General features: G+C 34.2%; 1 protein-coding gene and 1 long non-coding RNA gene across 2 annotated transcripts; one reads left to right on the forward strand and one right to left on the reverse strand.

The window, feature by feature from the left end:
- Window positions 1–1,472: 1,472 nt before the first annotated feature.
- On the reverse strand, window positions 1,473–9,878 carry LOC108215988 (uncharacterized). The gene is made up of 20 exons (XM_017388638.2): window positions 9,860–9,878; window positions 9,596–9,721; window positions 9,456–9,512; window positions 9,306–9,362; window positions 8,327–9,238; window positions 7,753–8,211; window positions 7,415–7,667; window positions 6,241–7,262; window positions 4,531–6,143; window positions 3,712–3,873; window positions 3,346–3,625; window positions 3,162–3,258; window positions 2,920–3,041; window positions 2,745–2,826; window positions 2,537–2,648; window positions 2,307–2,455; window positions 2,102–2,222; window positions 1,781–1,987; window positions 1,559–1,714; window positions 1,473–1,478 (listed from the first exon to the last, which is right to left on the reverse strand). Exons 1-20 carry the CDS (start codon window positions 9,876–9,878, stop codon window positions 1,473–1,475), a joined length of 6,012 nt encoding a protein of 2,003 aa, XP_017244127.2.
- A 279-nt stretch (window positions 9,879–10,157) lies between these two features.
- Window positions 10,158–12,476, forward strand: LOC135151375 (uncharacterized). The gene is made up of 3 exons (XR_010290193.1): window positions 10,158–10,425; window positions 10,627–10,712; window positions 12,133–12,476. It is a non-coding gene; the product is annotated as an uncharacterized LOC135151375 (long non-coding RNA).
- Window positions 12,477–19,565: the final 7,089 nt, after the last annotated feature.

The raw sequence follows: 19,565 nt of genomic DNA on the forward strand, positions 1-19,565 counted from the left end.
TACACCGAAGAATATCTGAATTTCAATCCTCGTGGTTTAGGTTATACAAATTTTGTAAGTTATGTAGTAAACTTATATTCTTGATCAGATACATGTGTGTGATCAACTTTGTTTTACAGTTTGATATCTAATTGACATTATATGTTGTCTGGTCCTAGGTTTTGGACTTAAAAATTTTTGAGAGTAGCGGAGAATATGCACTTGTAATTCCACTTCCATGCTTAAACACAATTTTATATATATCTGCATAACTGAATACTATTTAATTTGATAGAATGGAACTAGATATGGCTACCATATATGGGTACTGTTTGTGTTGAACCACCTCTCTCTTTTGTTAATACATTTTTTAGGAAATAACTGACTTACAAGTTTGTAATTTTCTTATGTTGGCAGTTGTGAAGAACGCATTCAGAAGATTAAACAATCAAATTGGATGAAGGAATCTTCATATGTGCTGCTCCCCAATCAAATTTGATTCACATATCTTGTACTTCATTTACGTATGGGAAGAGAAAAGGCTAAAGAGCAAAGGCTAATTATTCTTATTTTTATTTAGTTTTGAATTGTTAGGTAATTTGATTTGGTTGGATTTGTTATGAAATTTGTATGAAAGAATAGTTTATTGGATGTTTAATATTTAAGTATATTTTCGGTTTCTTTCAGTAAATAATATTGGATTTGATTAATAAAATATTGCAGATGATATAGTAAAAATGTTGAAAAGTGTATTTAATGTTGCAGTAGCACATATAGGTATTAACACGTGTCTCCATTTGATAGAGACATGTGGCAGCCCGGTTGGTCCACACGTGGGTCCCAATTTTTTTTGAAATCAGAAGGTTTAACGTAACATAAAAGTTTAGTTGCTATAAGGTAGTCAGATGTTGCAATAGCACTGCTATTGTAACCGAAAACGCATGTTGCAATAGGTTACCATAATGTTGCAATAGGGACCTAGGGCAACATGAAAAAAAGCAACTTAAATTTTATGTTGCCATAGCCCTTTTTTGGGCTATTGCAACATATTTTGGGGTTGTGGCATCATTTTTTTGATGTTGTTGTAGGCCATATATGGCGTAGTGATAAATACAAACATTACTATTGCTGACTTGTTAGGTAAGAATTTTTAATGTATTTTGTATTACTTTTCCAAACTAATGCAATTATTCAAGATGTGTCTGACTCTATAATATTTAAGGATAAAATTGTCTTCAATGATTGAATGCTTTCTTTTATCGTTGTACTCTGGAGTCTGTTTATTGAGATTTAGTGCGAGATGAACTTCTGTAATATGACATTACATAATATGTTAACATGTTTGCAGTACAGCAAGTTGCGGGTTTAAACAAATAGTTAAACAAACAATCCACATCAAATGTAGGAGGTTATGTGTTGTTAAGTTCACATATCAAATTCAAAAAATTTGATATTCCTCGGACGATGTAGAGCAAAAGATTTGGAGCTGCTGATCATTTCTGCAGAATAGCTTATCAAGTGTTAGAAAGATGTTTGGCAATTATAATTTTATATATACTACATTATTAAATTTATTCACCTTCTCAAGTTTGATTTGTTTGATTTTCTGAATCTTGATGTTGGGCTCGTCATTGTATTCCACTATACCTTCAACCAACCTTGAACGGCTGCGTGTTGTGGATGCTTCTGTTGGTGGACTATTATCTTTACTGACGATAACCTTGTCCACTTTTACCTACATGAGAACACCGGCTTAGGAAATTTAATATGTTACATTCTAGTGATACTGTAGTTGACTTACAGGTGGTGTTTGGTTCTTCTCAACAGTCTCATTTTTTCCCAAATTTGGTTCGTGTGTGTCAGAGATTTCAATTGGGTTTGATATGTTGGTTGCATTATAGACTTTGGAACCGCTCTTCACATTTTCTTCAGTAAGGAGAATGGTAACTTTGTATTTCTTTTTCTCAAAGCTTTTCAGAATCGGCGGTATTGGTGCAACAGCATTAGTCTGTTTTAAAGTGAGAAGTGTCAAACTTCCAACATGAGCGTGACAAAGTATTGACAATTTTAATTGATCTGGTATAACTAAGCTTAGTTTTATGGGAAATAATAAAAACATTACCTCTAACTCATCACTTTCAACATCATAGATAGTCTTCCCTGTTAGACGGCTGATTTCATCATCCGGCCATACAATAGGAATTGTGCCACTATCATCAGAAGATAAACTGTACAGTCGAAACCTGTTCGTGGAAATAGAGAAGCATAAATTACTTTGAAAAAAGCACGACGATATAAGTAGTTTGCATTTCGTTGAGAAGAATAACCTTTTGTCTGGATAAGGATAGCTTCGGTTACAGCATTTGTAATTACCCTCCACTTGCTGCAAGTCTTGATCACATTGAATACAGTAAGGGGAAAACCAATTCATCTTCTCATCAAATTTTTTAACGGTAACCTCGCATAACACTTTCCTCTACAAAAATTTAATTCTTTAAGTACATTACACCAATCACTTAAGCATATAGTGGGTATAATTGTCTATCTAACGATATACCTGGGCATAACTTTCATCCAGTTTTCTAATATCAGATACTTTCATGATGGGCAATGCATTGCTTTCAGGTTCATCATCTATTTCCATTGTATGAAAATTTGGTTGCAGAGATCTATGAATAATGAAAACCATTAATATTGTCCATAATTTGTAAATACATTTTGTATATTAAAACTATGTTCGGAAGTGTAGTTTGATATATTGTTACCTCATCTTCATTTCATTAGCAGCTGGGTGGTCAAGATTTAGGTAAAATCTTGTTGGAAGGAAGTTTGTTAAGTAGGCCACACCTGTCACAGTAGTTAAAAGTTTATGACATGTGCAAACATAACAATATATTTATAATGACCACATATGCAGGAATTTATTGTAACTATCAGTACCATTCCATTGACTGACTTTGCAAAAGCTTATAATTATTATCAGTGTTTCATCCTTGAAACATTCCTTTGCTTTCAGAAAGAGATCACCAAACTCGTTGAAGAAAGTGACATTGATTGTTTTCCTTTAATACCATAAAAACACAGTTGAAGTGCATTAATGAATTTATGTATCTGAATGACATATTAAAGCATTAGAGAATCACCATATTAAAACATATGGTAAAAAGGATAGAATATCCTACTTCCCATCAGTAATAGTGAATGCCACATGTGATTTCTCTTTGCCGTCTTTTTGATATGTGGCCTTCTGTTGCACATCTTCTACCACTGCTACAACATCTAAACAACATCTAGGTTGTTAGTGCAGATTTTGTTAGCTCATAATATCTATTCTACTTTTCCTACAACTATAAATTCTGAAGTTACCAGTTAGGAAGCGGTTGTCGTTTTTCATTCCATCAATTTGGTCCAAGCAGAAGAAATCAAAGCTGTGTGTAGGAAAATTGGGTGGCTCTTCTTCCACTACTTCCATCTCAGTATCGTTTTCGAAGAAAACATGCTTTTCATTTCTAACAGCTCTGCTTGTTTCATCCCCATTAAATATCTTTACTATAAAATTCTTTATGTTGTATATCTTGCCTTCTTCAAGTATATTCTCAAATTTTGGTGTAATTTTGGGAGATATGAAAGCATGTATCCTACAGCCCTACATGTAAAATGCGAAACATATGTATGACAACGACTAATCAAGCAAATGAGTATATTAAATAAAAACAAATCAACATATCTTACAGAGTCATCGAAGAAGACTATATTATATCCTCTAAACTCCCCAGTTTTTTTTGTGATTCCTTTCCAAATTGACTGCGCTCTAACTTGAATTGTCCAGTCATCTCTGGAATCATCCAAACATTCAACCACATCATACTTGTTAAATTCCATTGTAGAGGGTACCTGCGAAGTAGACATGGTAGTGTAGTGAATTTGAGTTGTTGTAGGAAACCCTAAAACCCTTGTTCAAAAAAAGAGCAAGGGCCTTACCGTTTGTTAACTTTTCTGATCTTCAATATTGCTTAAAATAATGCAAGTAGTGGTAAGAGCCTCAGTAATATCTCAATAATTGTACCTTGCCTTGAAAGTTGTATCTTACTTTATACTTTAAATTTGTGACCTTACTTTATACTACAGGTATTTTCGGTAAGGTTGGTTGTCTACTGTGATATCTTTTACCATAAAACTATGTCCAATAAACACAAAATGCAGAATTGAGATGTAATAGATTTGGTGATATACTATAATATTATGTAATTTTATAATTGTTTTGTAGGATGTTTGCTCCCTGCTGGTTTATGATGTCATTGTATTCTCCCTTTATAAGATGTTAGTATATCTACCCTGCAAGACAATACTCATTTTCTGACTGTAATAATGAAGATTGGAATTGAGAGGATTATATAACGATAGACCAAACAATAATAGTGTAATTAATCAAAAGCAGTATTTAGAATACATCCTGGTTATCGTGACAAAAGTATGCCAAAAGCATAATTTAGAATACATGTTGACAGATCAATCCAAACACAATCAGGTCCGCGGAAGATTATAAAAAACTTCCTTGTAGACAACATTCTGAGTAATGTTTGTATTGTTTCCATCAGCATCATCTATGAAAAGCTTCAGTCCTTGTGGTGATGTAACACGACTAAGAGCAACGTACAACTGTCCATGCGTGAAGACGCCTTTCGGCAAAAACAGTGCAACCTTCTGTAGAGATTGTCCTTGGGACTTGTTAATGGTCATAGCATAGCAGATTTGTAGAGGCATCTGCTTCCTACAGATTTTGAAAGGCAAAGTAGTTTCCGACGGCGACAATTCCATCCTTGGGATGAAATGCTTTGTGCCTTTGTAATGTCCCGATATAACTTCACACTCAACACATAGTTTGAGGCATTTGGTAACCATCATTCTCGTCCCATTACATAATCCCAAAGTTTGATTTAAGTTACGCATGAGCATTACTACAACACCTACTTTAAGCTTTAAATCATGTGGAGGCATACCCGGGATGTTGATAGAATGCAAATATTCTGGTGGGAAGGCTGCCAGTTGATCCCTCTCATTGCCAGGATAATCTTCAGCTGTGTCGACACTATAATACGTTGTGGACTCACCTGGTAGCATCTCCACTATAAGACTATTAACATTTCCAACTGTGACATTGGTTGGTGTTAGTATAGCTCGCTCACTCAAATAATCCGAATTCTGATAATTCTGCAAGAAATCAGGGTAAGTACTCTTTACCATCTCATCCACTGTATTTGGAGTATCCATATTACAGAAGTTATCAGGAATTCTTATATCGTCTTCATTGTTTTCACCATTTGACTCTGTGCAACGTGGGATTTTTCCATCCCCCACATCAAGTACCCACTCTGCAAATTTTGTCAAAGAAGTAACCTCTTCCTCGTTTCTTCCTTTATTCAATCTCATATTGTGCACCAACTTGAACACGGTAGCAATCCTCCAGATTTTAGAATTTGTGATACATGCAGACACAACCTCACCACGCCCTGTTCTGGGTATAACAGGAAGAATCTGTCTAAAATCGCCACCAAATAAAACTGTAATTCCACCAAAAGGCATGTTGAAACGCTTTGGATCAACTGATTTCATTATGTCTTTAAGGGAACGATCAAGGCATTCAAATGAAAAACGGTGCTGCATAGGTGCCTCGTCCCAAATTATGAGCTCCGTCCGCTTGATCAATTCAGCTATATCAGATGTGTTTGAAATATTACACATTGAGTGATCATCAAGGACGATAGGTATTTTAAACCTTGAATGCGCAGTACGACCACCTGGCATTAGTGTAGCAGCGATACCTGAAGAAGCAACAGGAAGCACAATCTTCTTTTCTGATCTTAATTTCGAAATAAGAGTTCTCCACAGGAAAGTTTTCCCGCATCCTCCACTACCATATACAAAAAAAACACCGCCTTCTTTTTTCTCGATAGAATCCATGACAGAACTAAAAACTTTCAATTGTTCATCATTACACTTTGAGTAGAGATCATTAAAGTCATTTTCCATCTCAGAAATGTCGTAACTTGTTTCTTCAATTATCAAATTGTTGATACCGCAATCAAGATACGTGGAAGGCGGCTGAGGCATTTGGGTGTAATCTTTCAGAGATTTTCCAATGCTTTTAAGTAATGTGTGAATTTCTGGTGGAAATTAAAGAGAGATTGGTTATTGACTGTGTAATGTCAGTATTATATAATTTGAAAGCATTTACTGAACTTTTCTATGTAAATTTGTTACCTGCGAGAGCAAAGAATTGCTGTTGTTTTTCATTGAGGATTAAGTGAGGATTCCCCGTCAGCTTCTGTTGTTTTAACAGCAAATCATCCACCATGTGGATCCAATGTTTATTCCATAGCACAGAGAGGTCAGCAACTTTGCAATTGACCATGATATGGACAAATAACTGACGAATTTGAGGTGGAAATCCTGATTGTGAACATTCTTCGAGTACTTGGTCCCATTCATTATCATCGTCAAGAAGGCCATATTCCTTACATGCTTCTTGGTAAGTTTGAAATAATTTTCCATTAACTGTTCGCAAGGATATGAAAGATGTTGGACCACGTACTTTGGTCAATAGTAGGCGAAGATACCATAATTCTCCGCTGGAATGATGTGTATAAGCCAACCTGCCAATTTTCTTCCCTCTCTTCCTTGGTGTCCAGACTCTGTCATAATCATTCCATACGTAGTGTTGTGGGATTTCATCATATAGGTAACTTCTTGCATTGATATCACTTTCATTTAAACAGAAGAACGCTTCTAGTTGGGTTAATTTTCCTTTTTCTCTTTCAGCAATCTTCTCTATGGGCTCATCAGATCTAAATGTACAGTACTTGTTACCCTCGAGATGGAATGAAAGTCTCTCCACTGCCAATGATCTGTAGTGTATATTGAAACCAAAGATACGGTAGGCAGCTTCACAGCCACAAATGTACCGACCATCAAAAAAAGATTGAATTTCATCTTCACGACCAGGCAGCTCCTCCCCTGTTTCAGTTCTACTTTTTTTGCTTCTAATTTCCACTGTGGCACGATCATGGCCTTTCAAGCAGTACTTGAAAAGATATTTCAAGCTACGGGCATGTGCACAAATCTCGACGTTCATATGGCATTGATATCTGACCAACAAATCCCGGTTATACGGGACAACCCATTGGTTATCTAACAATGATTTTCCTTTCTTGACAGTGGTGTGCAATTTCCGCCTCTTATAAATTGGAAAACCTGATTGATCAAAAGTGGTAGAAGCACAATACCTAAGAGAGGAAGGAACAGATGTAGTATTAGTTTAAAACACTTAATAGCTGAACAACCTATGATTACTGTTCTTTGTAGTGGAAATTGTAGCATAGCATACATTCTTTTGATGCAGGATTGTGTTAGGCCAATGATGAAAAATAAATCTTACTTTTTGGGGAAGTGTCTTGTACACTTGTGTTCCTTCATGCAAGGTGATTTAGGATTTTCTCTGCCACAGGGACCATGCACCATGAAGTTGGAAACTGTCTCATAACCAACAGGGTCAACTTGGGGATCTGGAAGCTCCGCCGATACAAATTTGTCCACATTAGCTATCAAATTTTTTTTTGAAGAAGAATCCAACCAGATTAACATATGAACATGTGGAAGCCCTCTCTTTTGGAACTCAACTACGTACATAACTGTAATTTTTTTAAATGCAAGAAATATTAAATTAGTATAAAAGAAATATAGAAGACGTTAATTTGAAGTAAAACTTATTCTGACCTGCAAGGCATGTACCGAAATATTTTTTCTGCTTAATATCATCAATCAGTTGGTCCAGTTTCAAACGGAATACACGGGCTATAACATCAGGGGAATTTTGAGGAGAGCAGTGAGGAATAAGTTTCATCATTTGCAAGATCTCATCCCATAACGGATTCGTGGTCATTGTGAGGAAGATGTCAGGATGGCCTATATAACGACATACAGCGAGGGCGTCTTGAAAGTTCTGCTGCATGTATCTTCGTGAGCCAACAAATCCAGATGGAAGAATAAAACCTTTTCCGATGTTTGATGTATCAGTTGAGCCTGTACTAATGGACTGCTTAATGTTTGTGTATACATCAGAACGTAAGGTTGTTTGGTGTGTCCGGAACCACCATAACCTTGCTTGCTCAATGGTTGAAAATGCATCAACAACATACTGTTGGTAAAGTCGACCGCCGAGCCTTGGTGTCATGCCTGTTACAAACTCATTCTATCAATATTTCATGTTGGCTTTCAATGAAACCGGAATGAAGAACTCATGCTATTACAAATACAATCTGTTGAAGTCAAACAAAATCGAAACACATACCTTCATCAGACCTGACTTGGAATTTGTATGAATAATACTCCATCATTGAAATCATTCCCCTGGCCTTTTTAGTTGTTTTATCAACTTTACCAAAAGGTATGTTCTTATGATAGCCATCACCTCCTGCAGGAAATAATAGGGGATACTGTAGAGCCATAAGCTTTGGATGAATGTCAGTTATCCTCTCCAAACCTCGAATCTTCGAATTTATAATGATGTCACGGTTACCATCTGTGTCATCAAGATCACCAACCATCACACCAGCTACCTCATCAGATGGAGTAATGTGATTCTCACGGCCACTTTCAGACCGAGATACTTTAAGAACAATTTCCAAATCTTGTACACCATGTGCCTCAAACCGATCTCTGCAGTTTCTAAATTCCTTAACTAATTCATTAGTCTCATCTAACATTTTGGTGAGGGCTTCAACAATTTCAGCATCAATTTGATTTCCATCACCAACATTGACCCATTTGAGACGATTGTTCAATTCGTTCTGCGTGTCATATATATATAATTGACAGAACTTTGGATCTTTACCTTCGTCGGGGATAAGACTACCAAAAAGATGGTGGTTCTGACCATTTAAGCGATATATATATGGTGCACCTCCGTTATTGATAGAATGATCTACTTTACCACCGGTTGAGGTAAATGCGAAAAGGCTATTGTACAGCCTAATACCATCCTGGAAGCGTTTTGATTTTTGCTTATCATTATGTAACTGCCAAATCAAAGATGGTGTTCTTGGCTCCTTTGGGAGTTGTATTTGACCCTTAGCACAACACAGAGAAAAGATTGGTGTACCCTTGACGCAGCTTTTATTAACTCTTTCCTCTCGCCACATATAAGCGTTGCAATGGGTACACTTGACATTGGGAGGACCAAGGCTATTATATTCCTTATGAACTACAGAACAAAGTATTTTAATAATAATTTTCCAGTGCAAACCAATAACATTTGTTAGAGTGGTTACCTTTTTCAGCAGCACGCATCACATCAAAAGAATCGCAGTTGACCTCATCAACAAAATCTGCCAAGAATCTCAGATTATGTAAGACGGTTGTATACATACAACTATAATGTCAGCATTATAACATATTATGCGAAGTTTGGTTGTAAATACCAGATTCTGAGTCAGTGTCACTGAACTCACTCTCCAGGCCAGCAATCATGGAATACTCTGCATAGATAAGTATGGAAATTCTGTTCTTACACATTCACGGCATACAGATTATCTGTATTCACTAAATTATGTGTACTTACCTATATTATCATCATAATCGGTTGTACTGTTATCAGGCATTTTCTCTGAAAAGTCTAAAGCACAAAATGGCATGTGACGGTGTTCTGCACCTTTGTTGCGTAAACGCATCGAGAATTTGTTATTACCTGTATAACATTTGTACACTGTCAGCATGTATAATTCAATATCATATAGAAACACTACACCATATATGGCCTACCGCAATGGTATAAACGTGAGTGTTGCAAAATTATGTTGCATTAAAGTCACTAATCCATACCTACCGCAACGATAACCATTCATGTCCGTTCGATGTTGCAATAGCCGAATATATGTGTTGCATAGAGTGTCAGTATAATAATTATTTATAATATGACAATAAAATTTACATAAAATAAAGCTCAAATAAGTTTAAATGATAAATTGGAAAAATGTAATATATTAAACATAAAAACACTAAATTTTGGAATACAAATATTATTTTTTATATCATCTCTTTAACATAATTAATTATATTAAAAGAAATAATTTTGAAATTAATTAATTATGAATAAAATAATAATACTGTAATTGAATTATATTTTTAAACATATAAAATATTTATATTTTTAAATAATTAAGAAAATTGAAAATAAAATGAATTATTAAAACAAAATAAAAATTTGATATGTTGTGTGCTCAAAAAGCAAGCGGCAAACTTTCCCCCCTGTTTCATTTGAGTTAGTCATTCAGCACAGAAACAAAACTCTACACACTCACACTGCGCCTTCGTTGAAACATCCTTCGGCTGCTAAAACTCAACTCTCCATCAAATACACCATCTCCGCTGCTCAAACTCACCGGTGATTAGGTAAAATCGGGAACCTCTCCCCTCAAAATCAACTCTTAATTAATTAGGGTTTGGAATCAGGCCTTCAATCGGGAGTTCAATTGAGAGCTTCTTCATTCCGCGGAATTAGGGTTTTCCGATTTATCATTCCTATCCTACATTTTGTTTTTCATTTTGCTTTTCACTTTAATGTTCTTAATTTTGTGTCTTTATGTTTCTCAGGGTTTCAATTGAATTGGGGCTTCACTGGAACTAGGGCTTCAACAGTGTTTTAATTTAATTGCAACTTCGATTTGCTTAGATATAAGGTACAATCCGCGGTTATCCTCTACTTTTAACTTTAAATGTGTGCTTTGTTTCAGATTTTATATATAAATGCATGTTTATCTTTGTATCTTTGTTGTGATTTGTGTTCTATGTTATGTTACCCATCTCTCTGTCTCTCCCCTGTGTCCCCCTCTGTCTCCCTCTCCCTCTCTCTCTCCCCTTTGTTTTGTGATGATAGATTGAGTATGTTTATGTTTATGTTTGTTGGTAATAGATTGTATGAGTTTGGGGTTTGTTGGTTTTGTGATGTCAGTATTTTGTGTGTGTGTGTGTGAGAAAAAGAGAGAGGAGGGGAGGGGGAGAGTGAGACAGAGAGGAATAGAATTTTGGACCTTTTTAAATAAGAAACTGTGTCACTGTTTATGAGTGCGAGAGAGAGAAGGAGAGAGGGGGGGATGTTATGATTGTTAATTTGTGGCTAGTTATTTCTGTTTGTGTTATCGAACTGAAATTTTTGGGTTGATTGCATTGTCTGGAATTATAGTTATGTTTAAATTTGAGTTCATTAATCTTGTCTTATTTACATTACGAAGCCTGATTATGTAGATTCGAATCCAATTATGATTTACATGCTTAAATCATGGATATGTATTATGTTTGCAAACATATGTAAGTTTACATACAGATCTCTTTCTTGTGCCCAAATATTTCTCTTTCTTGTTCAATGGAGTGACTGTCACCTTGCTGGTGCACTTGGATTGCTCAGGATTCTAATTTATAAGGTTGTTTACTAGATATATGCATCTATTATTCTATAAAATTATGATGTCTTCTGAAGCATATGAAGTATCATTGGTATGTAACAGGCATATGAGAGAGGCAAGACGTCTATGTATGTCCATGAGCGAAAAGCTAGCATAAGAGATTTTTATGGTTAGTAAGCCTTGGAAAAGGATATTAGAACTGTTTTTTTTATGGTCAGTAAGAATGTGTTAGGTTGCTAAAACAAGCAAAAGAAGAACAAGAGCAGAGAATCCATGAAGCTTTAACAGGAAAATTTAATGAATGGGAAAACCACAATATATAAGCTTGAAAGTGAGCTTCTAGAGCTCCAAAACCAGGTCTAGAAAGTTAAAGATAATGATCCTATTTGTATTAATCCTGGTGTTCATCTGAAGCTGGTGTTTTTATTATTTGGTGCAGGTTTGCCTGCACTTTTTCTTCTCATATGTCTTGCTATCTACACATGAAAAAGAATCAGTGACTATCTCATATTTTCTACAGCCTTTTGTTGTTTTCATGTTCTCTTTCATGGTTAATGCGAATTAGTACATGAAATTTATTTTGCAGAGAATGATGACAGAAGACCAAAGTACCTCGGCTTTTTAAAATATTTGTTCCAAGTATATTGATTGTGATATTAATTAAGTATTTACCTATTGCTTTTGTTTCTCCATCCAGCAAAATATACAAAGTTTGTTTGATGTTGTGGTCCATGCTGTTAATGAAGATTATGTGGAAATGGCTCAAGGATTTCACCAGGCTTGAGTTTCTTGCTAGTGGAACAGATGACTCCTATTGCCACAGCCTTGGAATCACATATCATGCACTTCATTTATGTATGGAGAAGGGTGTATTTTAGAGAAAAGGCTAGAGAGCACAGGCTAATTGTTGTTACTTTTAGTTGGTTTTGAATTGTTAGGTAATTTGATTTGGTTGGATTTGTTATGAAATTTGTAAGAAAGAATAGTTTATTGGGATGTTTAATATATAAAGAGTATATTTTCAATTTCTTTTAGAATAATGTTGCAAACATGGGACTAGCAAACAGGTGTCCAAACATGGGACTAACATGTGGGATCCATGTGGACCTAAAAAGTGGGACCTACAGGTGGGACCCACAAATGGGTCCCGCTTTTTTTTTTTTGAAATAAGGTCTAACGTAACATAAAATATTTGTTGCTATAAGGTAGTCAGATGTTGCAATAGCGGTCTATTGTGACAGAAAAGCCCGTGTTGCAGTAGGTAACCATAATGTTGCAATAGAAGCCTAGGGCAACATCGAAAAAAGCAACTTAAATTTTATGTTGCAATAGCCCATTTTCGGGCTATGGCAACATATTTTGGGGTTATTGCATCATTTTTTTGATGTTGTTGAAGGCCATATATGGCGTAGTGAAATGTTTATGAATTATAAACATTACCACTTGCAGCAGTGGGGGGGTCACTATCTAGAAATTCCTCACGATAATCTGCATTATTTATAAGGCCAAATTTACTCTGTATATTAATAATCATGTATGAGATATATAGTGGATTAGTAATAGAAGATTTATAAGTTAATTACCAGGGTCTGAATATGCATCACTATCGTCGCTCATCAATTCAACTGTGTCCGAAAAACCTGAAAAAGTAAAAGATCCTTCTATTTATAGTGCTATACAGTGTATAAAAATTTCAATAAACTAATTCACATATAAATGTGATTTTTTACCTATGTGTTCCTGCGTTTCTGGAAAAGAGAAATTTTGTTGCCTGCTTTGTTTAATTATCCTCTCTTTCAACTTATCTCCGTTTGCAACTTAAAATAAAACACCAGTCATTAAAGAATAAATCTCAAACATATTATAACAATAAACCACATTATGTGTAAACAGTTTATACCGCAAACAGAGTGCTTCTTAGCTGAAGCACTTGAAGGATGTTTTTTCTGAGGAATCAAACTGTCATTATTCAATATATTGGTGTTGACTGATAGAGGTGTTAAAGGGCTTCTAGAAGTTGTAAATGTACTCCTCTCTGCAATGTCAGTAAGTTGTGTAATATTAGTTTATTCAATGCATGAAAATACACATGTACAAAACGATAAAGTCATACCTGTTTGACAGACTGGTGTTTGTAGTGGTGTTTGTAGTAAACTGGCATTGAATGGTGATCTTGTTTTACTTTCATAGCGCGGAGGCAAGCGACGGCTCTTCTTTTTGGCACTTTTATCCGACATCATCCCTAGGTCATGATCCCCTAAAATACAGAGTTTGTTAAACTAATAAAACTATTAATAGCCTAAGACATATCATTAGCAAAGACAAAAGTTTCGAAGTGTATACATATCCTCGAAAATAACGTGGGACTGGGTGATTCATCCCGTGCAAGCCTCTTGCTGTTGTTCATATCAGAAAGTATGACCCTTGGTGTGTTTGGTGCTAAATCCGGTGCCCCTAATCATGTAATACAATCTCCATTAAACTGGTGCTCTTCCGACATTAATTTGAAGCAGTAATTAACTATCACTTACTACATGAATTCGGTGAGGTGCCGACATTTTCTTTTCCTGAATGGAGTTGGGTAAATTTGACCTTTTCCTTCTGTTCGGAGTCATCTGTATTTACCCACCAATAAAATGACCATGTAATTAACCAAATGTCCAACTAAAGTCTGAAGATCACCTCTGTAAACATAAACTATAAGCCCCTGCATTACATCAGTTTTCATAACTTACAATTTTCTAAAATGCGATTAACATCCTCTAAATTCCTTGGCGGGTGAAAATGTTCTTTCATCATACTCGTGTTGTAGTTAACTATCAAGGGCAAATAACAAAAGAAAATATTAAAGTTAATTACTTGTAGCATGAAACATCATCCGATTAATCAATTGAGGGGGAACAAAAATAACTCACAAACATTAGACAACAGAGGTGCTTTCTTCCTTCCATTTTTGCTTGATTCGTCCATCAATGGTTACCAAAAACTAAATTTCAAAATCCAGTGGAAAATCACACATAAGTTAGCATCTTCACGACAAATTTGAAAATCAGACTAACAAAAATCATAGATAACATTAGTCATAACAAAATTAACGATGGTACAATAAAAGCATCTTCACGCAATTTCAGAGATTAAATGAGCACAAAAAAAATTAAAATCGTTGATAACATTACTCATAACAGCAGTGACAATGGTATAATACAATCATCTTCAAACAAATTCTGAGATTAAATGAAGTGGAAAATCGCACCTGCCTTGTGTTCTTGAATTAGTTCTCGGTTTGAAAAAGCAGTGTGTTTAATGATGTTGATATTCAAATTTAGGAGACGACCTCCTATCTAAATTGTTTAAGCTGAAAAGAAAGCAATTACCCGGAAGATTATAAAGAGGCGGTACAATTGAAGAACTTGATTGCGGACACGTGTTCTTTGAGCCGTGAGAATTTAAAATCAATGGTGTTTGCTTTTGACATGTGGCCTCTTCTTTCGATGGAGGCTGTAAACCATGTGTGCACCGTATGTTTTATTAAAAAGCAGTGGCAAAAGATGAAAATACGGTTCCTTTTTGGAGGGCATTTTAGTAAAAGAAGCATGTTTTATCCTTGAGGCTTTATATACTAGGGTGATTTCAACCTGGTTTTAATGGTTTATTTTATTTAACCTTAAAAATAATAACTATACGGGTCCCTAAATATAAAGTGATGAAATTTAATTTTAAATATAACCGATATAAACAAGTATTCGATGTTTACCTGAAAGCGGATGTATACTCGATTTTTTTTGTCATTTTGAGTCTCAAAATTGATATTGAAAATTTATGTGAATACTTTGATATAATTTGCCCAACTTTAGTTTAACATTAAAGTTCGTCATTCTTATGTTTATATTACAGAAGTAAGTTTGTAAGGAAATAAATAAACTACAAAAGTATCAGAAGTACAAAAAAGCTAGATTCAACAAGTACGTTTCCTCAAATTTGCGGAATAATGATACAATTTACGAGCATCTTTGGCAGATAATTTGGATATGATCCGACTATTTGGCCAATACAATTTCGACAACTGTTATTAGTCATAGATATACGCAACTACAACAATATATGTTATGAAAAATATTAAATTTTTTTTTCTAAATAAAATTTTCAAACTACTTGCCGATAAGTTATAATCAGAAAAGCTTTCTGTTAGGAATTTAAATCATATATCAGAGAGCAGTGCTAGGTGTACAAAATTGTACAAAAAATTTATATTGAACATAATAATGTGAGATAGATTTTAATTGAGATTGGTGATGTAAATACAGAGCCCATTTCAATTAAGACCAACCATACGAGATTATGCCATCAGAAATTCGAGATTCGAGAAGTACTCCAAAGCTTCACATTCAAAGCCTCCTGCATGTCATCAGAAATGAACGCCGTTCGACATAACGGACACGTCACCTACTCGTTATCCATCCAACGGTCCACACACTCCCGATGAAATACGTGCCGGCAATTTATCAGTCTTCGAATCTTCTCGCCGCCAGAAAACTCATACAAGCAGACAACACAACTTTCCGGTGGGTCGACAAGGTCACTGTATTTTACAACTGGCGAAAGCTCCCGTGTTAGCACCGCCGGGGGAGATGGCAATAGTTTGTCGTGTCGGGTTTTGAGTCGTGTTGGCCAGACGATATCCGGGTCAAGAAATGCCTCGACACATGGCTGGTAAAAGAATATAACGTACAAGAGTTCTTTCATCAAATCAAGAAAGCATGATATGTTGTATATGAATTTCGGCAAGGAAATATCTTCGTAGCTCGCAGGAAACCCCATGTTGATTGCTATATAGCTCCTCTTCGATGTGTGTTTTTTTACAAACTGTGCGTGTATTAGATTAGATGATATATATAGAGAAAGTGTTAAATGTAGGAGAGAGCTGCTATCTGATTAATCAGTATAACCTCTTACCGTGTGCAATTATTTTACATGTGTTATGTTGAGCTTTCTGTCTAGGTTTAAATGTTGGGTTTTAAGTTATTTTCAGCTAAGTGCTTAAAAAATATTTATTCGTATAATACTCGCTCTGTTTTCAAATACTTGACGCCTGATTTTTTGGTACAATATTCTAAAAGTTTTGACTGCATATTTAAAATTATTGTTTTTAAAATTTTATTTTTTTGAATAAAAATATTAAATTTATAATTTAATTTACAAAAATAAAAATTTAAAAATATTAACTCTAACTATGCCGTCAATGCATTTAAAAATGTGTGTACAAAATCAAACGTAAAATATTAAAAAACAGAAGGAGCAAGTGAGAAGTGGATTTTGATGGATATGTATTGATACTGACAAAAGAAGATAGGGGAGAATTAGAAATGGTAACAAACTAACAATATTAACCAGTTTTTTCAACTTTACTACCCCTCTTTCTCTACTGAGCTTCATGTTTCTGCTTCTTTTTTCTTAGTAGCTTCTTAATTAGAAAGGTTTCTGTCATTTACACAAATATATAAAGAAAAACATAAACTCATTTTGACAAATTAAGAAGCTCAGCTTGTTACCAGCAGCAAACATGCACCATATTTCACTCAAATAATTTAATGTCATTAATGTATTGTTAGCCTTTTGCTCTAGTTCCACGCTTCCACTTGGGCTTTTTTAGTCCTACCCACAAGGCCACAATTGAATACTTCATCCATCTAGCTAGGTAGAATGTTTACTTCCGGTCATCACTTTAGGGTTGTTAAATTAATGACCGGGATAGATCGGAAGTCTTTCTTGATTCATCTCAAACGAGCTGGACATCCTACGTTGCAACATATTCCCTTGTCTTTCTGAGCTGGTAGCACGCATTTTAATACTCTATACTTCTATAATTTAATTTAAAGATATTTTTTCTGAATAAATTTTTATACGTAAGTTATTATTCAGAAAAAATAATTTAAAATAAATTATATAACTATATTTTATAAAAATATTAAAATACGGGTCGAGTAATAATAGAAAGATCTGTATAAAATTGAATGACAGCGGAGGAAATACTACCGCTCGGGACGGTGTTCATACGCAGGCAGGGACGAAGCTACATAGGGGCCAGAAGGGGCCATGGCCCCCCCTAGGATTTCCATAGTATTGTAATTTTTATTATATAATTTTGAAAAAAATTGTATTTTATCTATATATTTATATAAATATAAAAATTTGGCCCCCCTCAAAAAATATTTGTTCGCTTCTAAAAAATATTTAACATTGTAAAATAAAGTTTTAATTCTTAGATTTTTCTAATTTATTGTATTAGACCAAATTTAAAAATAAAAATAAACAAAAATATGGATATATATACAATTATACTAATTTAAAAGGAAAGATCGTAAATTGTGATATGTGATAAATATAAATGTCAATATGGTTCTTCTTTAAAAATAAAAATCTTTGGTGGAGGTCTTATCCAAAAAACTTATACCTCACTTCACTTCTTCATTTTCATAGAATAGTTAGTCCTCGTGCATTATAAATTTATTATTTAATATTAATGTTGATCTACTCATCTTCAATTTAAATTCATCATCCAGGTAATATTTTTACTTATTTAAATTATAACTTGTCGTCTTCTAAATAAGTATAATATTTTTTTTAAGTATAATAAACATTTTTTTTTGAAAAGGAGTAAGTATAATAAACATAATATTTAGTTTTGGGAAATCTACAAAACTACCTACCTTTTCTTTAATTATTTACAAAAATACTACCTTCCAGAATTCTTTTTAAAAATACCTTTTCATAAAATCTTTTTTTCAAAAATACTGTTTGCAACTTTTGCAACCTCATCTGCAACTCCAGGCGGCGCCAGCCGTGTTGCAACCTCTTTTGCAACTTCATATGCAACCGAATTCCTGATTTCAAGTTCCAGTTTTCAAATGTCGTTTTCGACCTCATTTTCGGAATCGATATATATATATATATATATATATATATATATATATATATATATATATATATATATATATATATATATATATATATATATATATATATATATATCGATTCCGAAAATGAGGTCGAAAACGACATTTGAAAACTGGAACTTGAAATCAGGATTTGTAATTGCATATATGGTTGCATATGGTTGTATTCAGTTGCATATGGTTGCATTCAGTTGATTCTATTGTAATCTAATGGCCCCGCCAGGGGCACACCATACATCTGTTGTTACTTACAGTTTTCAGTTGCATTTAGTTGCAACTGAGGTTGCAAAAGTTGCAACTGCAGTTGCAACCTCATTTGCAACTTTTGCAACCTCATTTGCAACTTACAGTTTTCAGTTGAACTAGTTACAATTGCAGTTGCAACAGTTGCAACAGTTGCAACAGTTGCAACTTTCCATTTTTATTTGCAACTTTTGCAACCTCATTTGCAACTTTTGCAACCTCATTTGCAACTTTTACGGCTGCGCCGCCCAAGGTTGCAACAGTTGCAACAGTTGCAACTTTCCATTTTTATTTGCAACTTTTGCAACCTCATTTGCAACTTTTACGGCTGCGCCGCCCAAGGTTGCAAATGAGGTTGCAACAGTTGCAAATCGTATTTTTGAAAAAAAAATTTTATGAAAAGGTATTTTTAAAAACAATGAAAAAGATGGTAGTATTTTTAAAAAAATGATTTTACAGATGGGTATTTTTAAAAAGATCCCTTTAGTTTTTGAGATATTGTCAAAATACAATTTCATATAATGTGTGTTACTTGCTAATTAAAGATTACTATAACTTAGAGTTATTATGATGAGTTTCCTGACCATTTATACTTAAATATATTTAAAGAAAAATAGCTAAATATTTTTGTTGACACTATTATAAATTTGATTTCCTGATTTAAAAGAGCGCAAAGCTCTACTATAATTTTTTTACTAGTATTTTTGTATTTATTTTATAATGAATATTTTATAGTGCTGATGAAAAATTTTACTGTATCGAAGAAAAAAAATTTCGGCCCCCCTTACAGACGTTTGCTGGCTTCGTCCCTGTACGCAGGTACTGTAAAATTTATGAATAACGGGTACTCCCTCAATTTCCTATGTATCTTTCAATATTTTACGTGAGTTTGAAGCAGTATTTTAATTTTGTTATAAATTATAGTTTAAAAATA

The sequence above is a fragment of the Daucus carota genome, chromosome 1, assembly GCF_001625215.2.
Source record: "Daucus carota subsp. sativus chromosome 1, DH1 v3.0, whole genome shotgun sequence".
NCBI classification, from domain to species: domain Eukaryota; kingdom Viridiplantae; phylum Streptophyta; class Magnoliopsida; order Apiales; family Apiaceae; genus Daucus; species Daucus carota.

Bases quoted from the DNA above. Each gene is read 5' to 3' on its own strand.
- LOC108215988 (XM_017388638.2), bottom strand. The intron at 6,144-6,240 runs GTAACAAATTTA...AATTTCCACCAG, and splicing joins GCAATTCTTTGCTCTCGCAG to AAATTCACACATTACTTAAA. The intron at 3,874-4,530 runs GTTTTTTATAAT...TCTACTTCGCAG, and splicing joins AGAATGTTGTCTACAAGGAA to GTACCCTCTACAATGGAATT.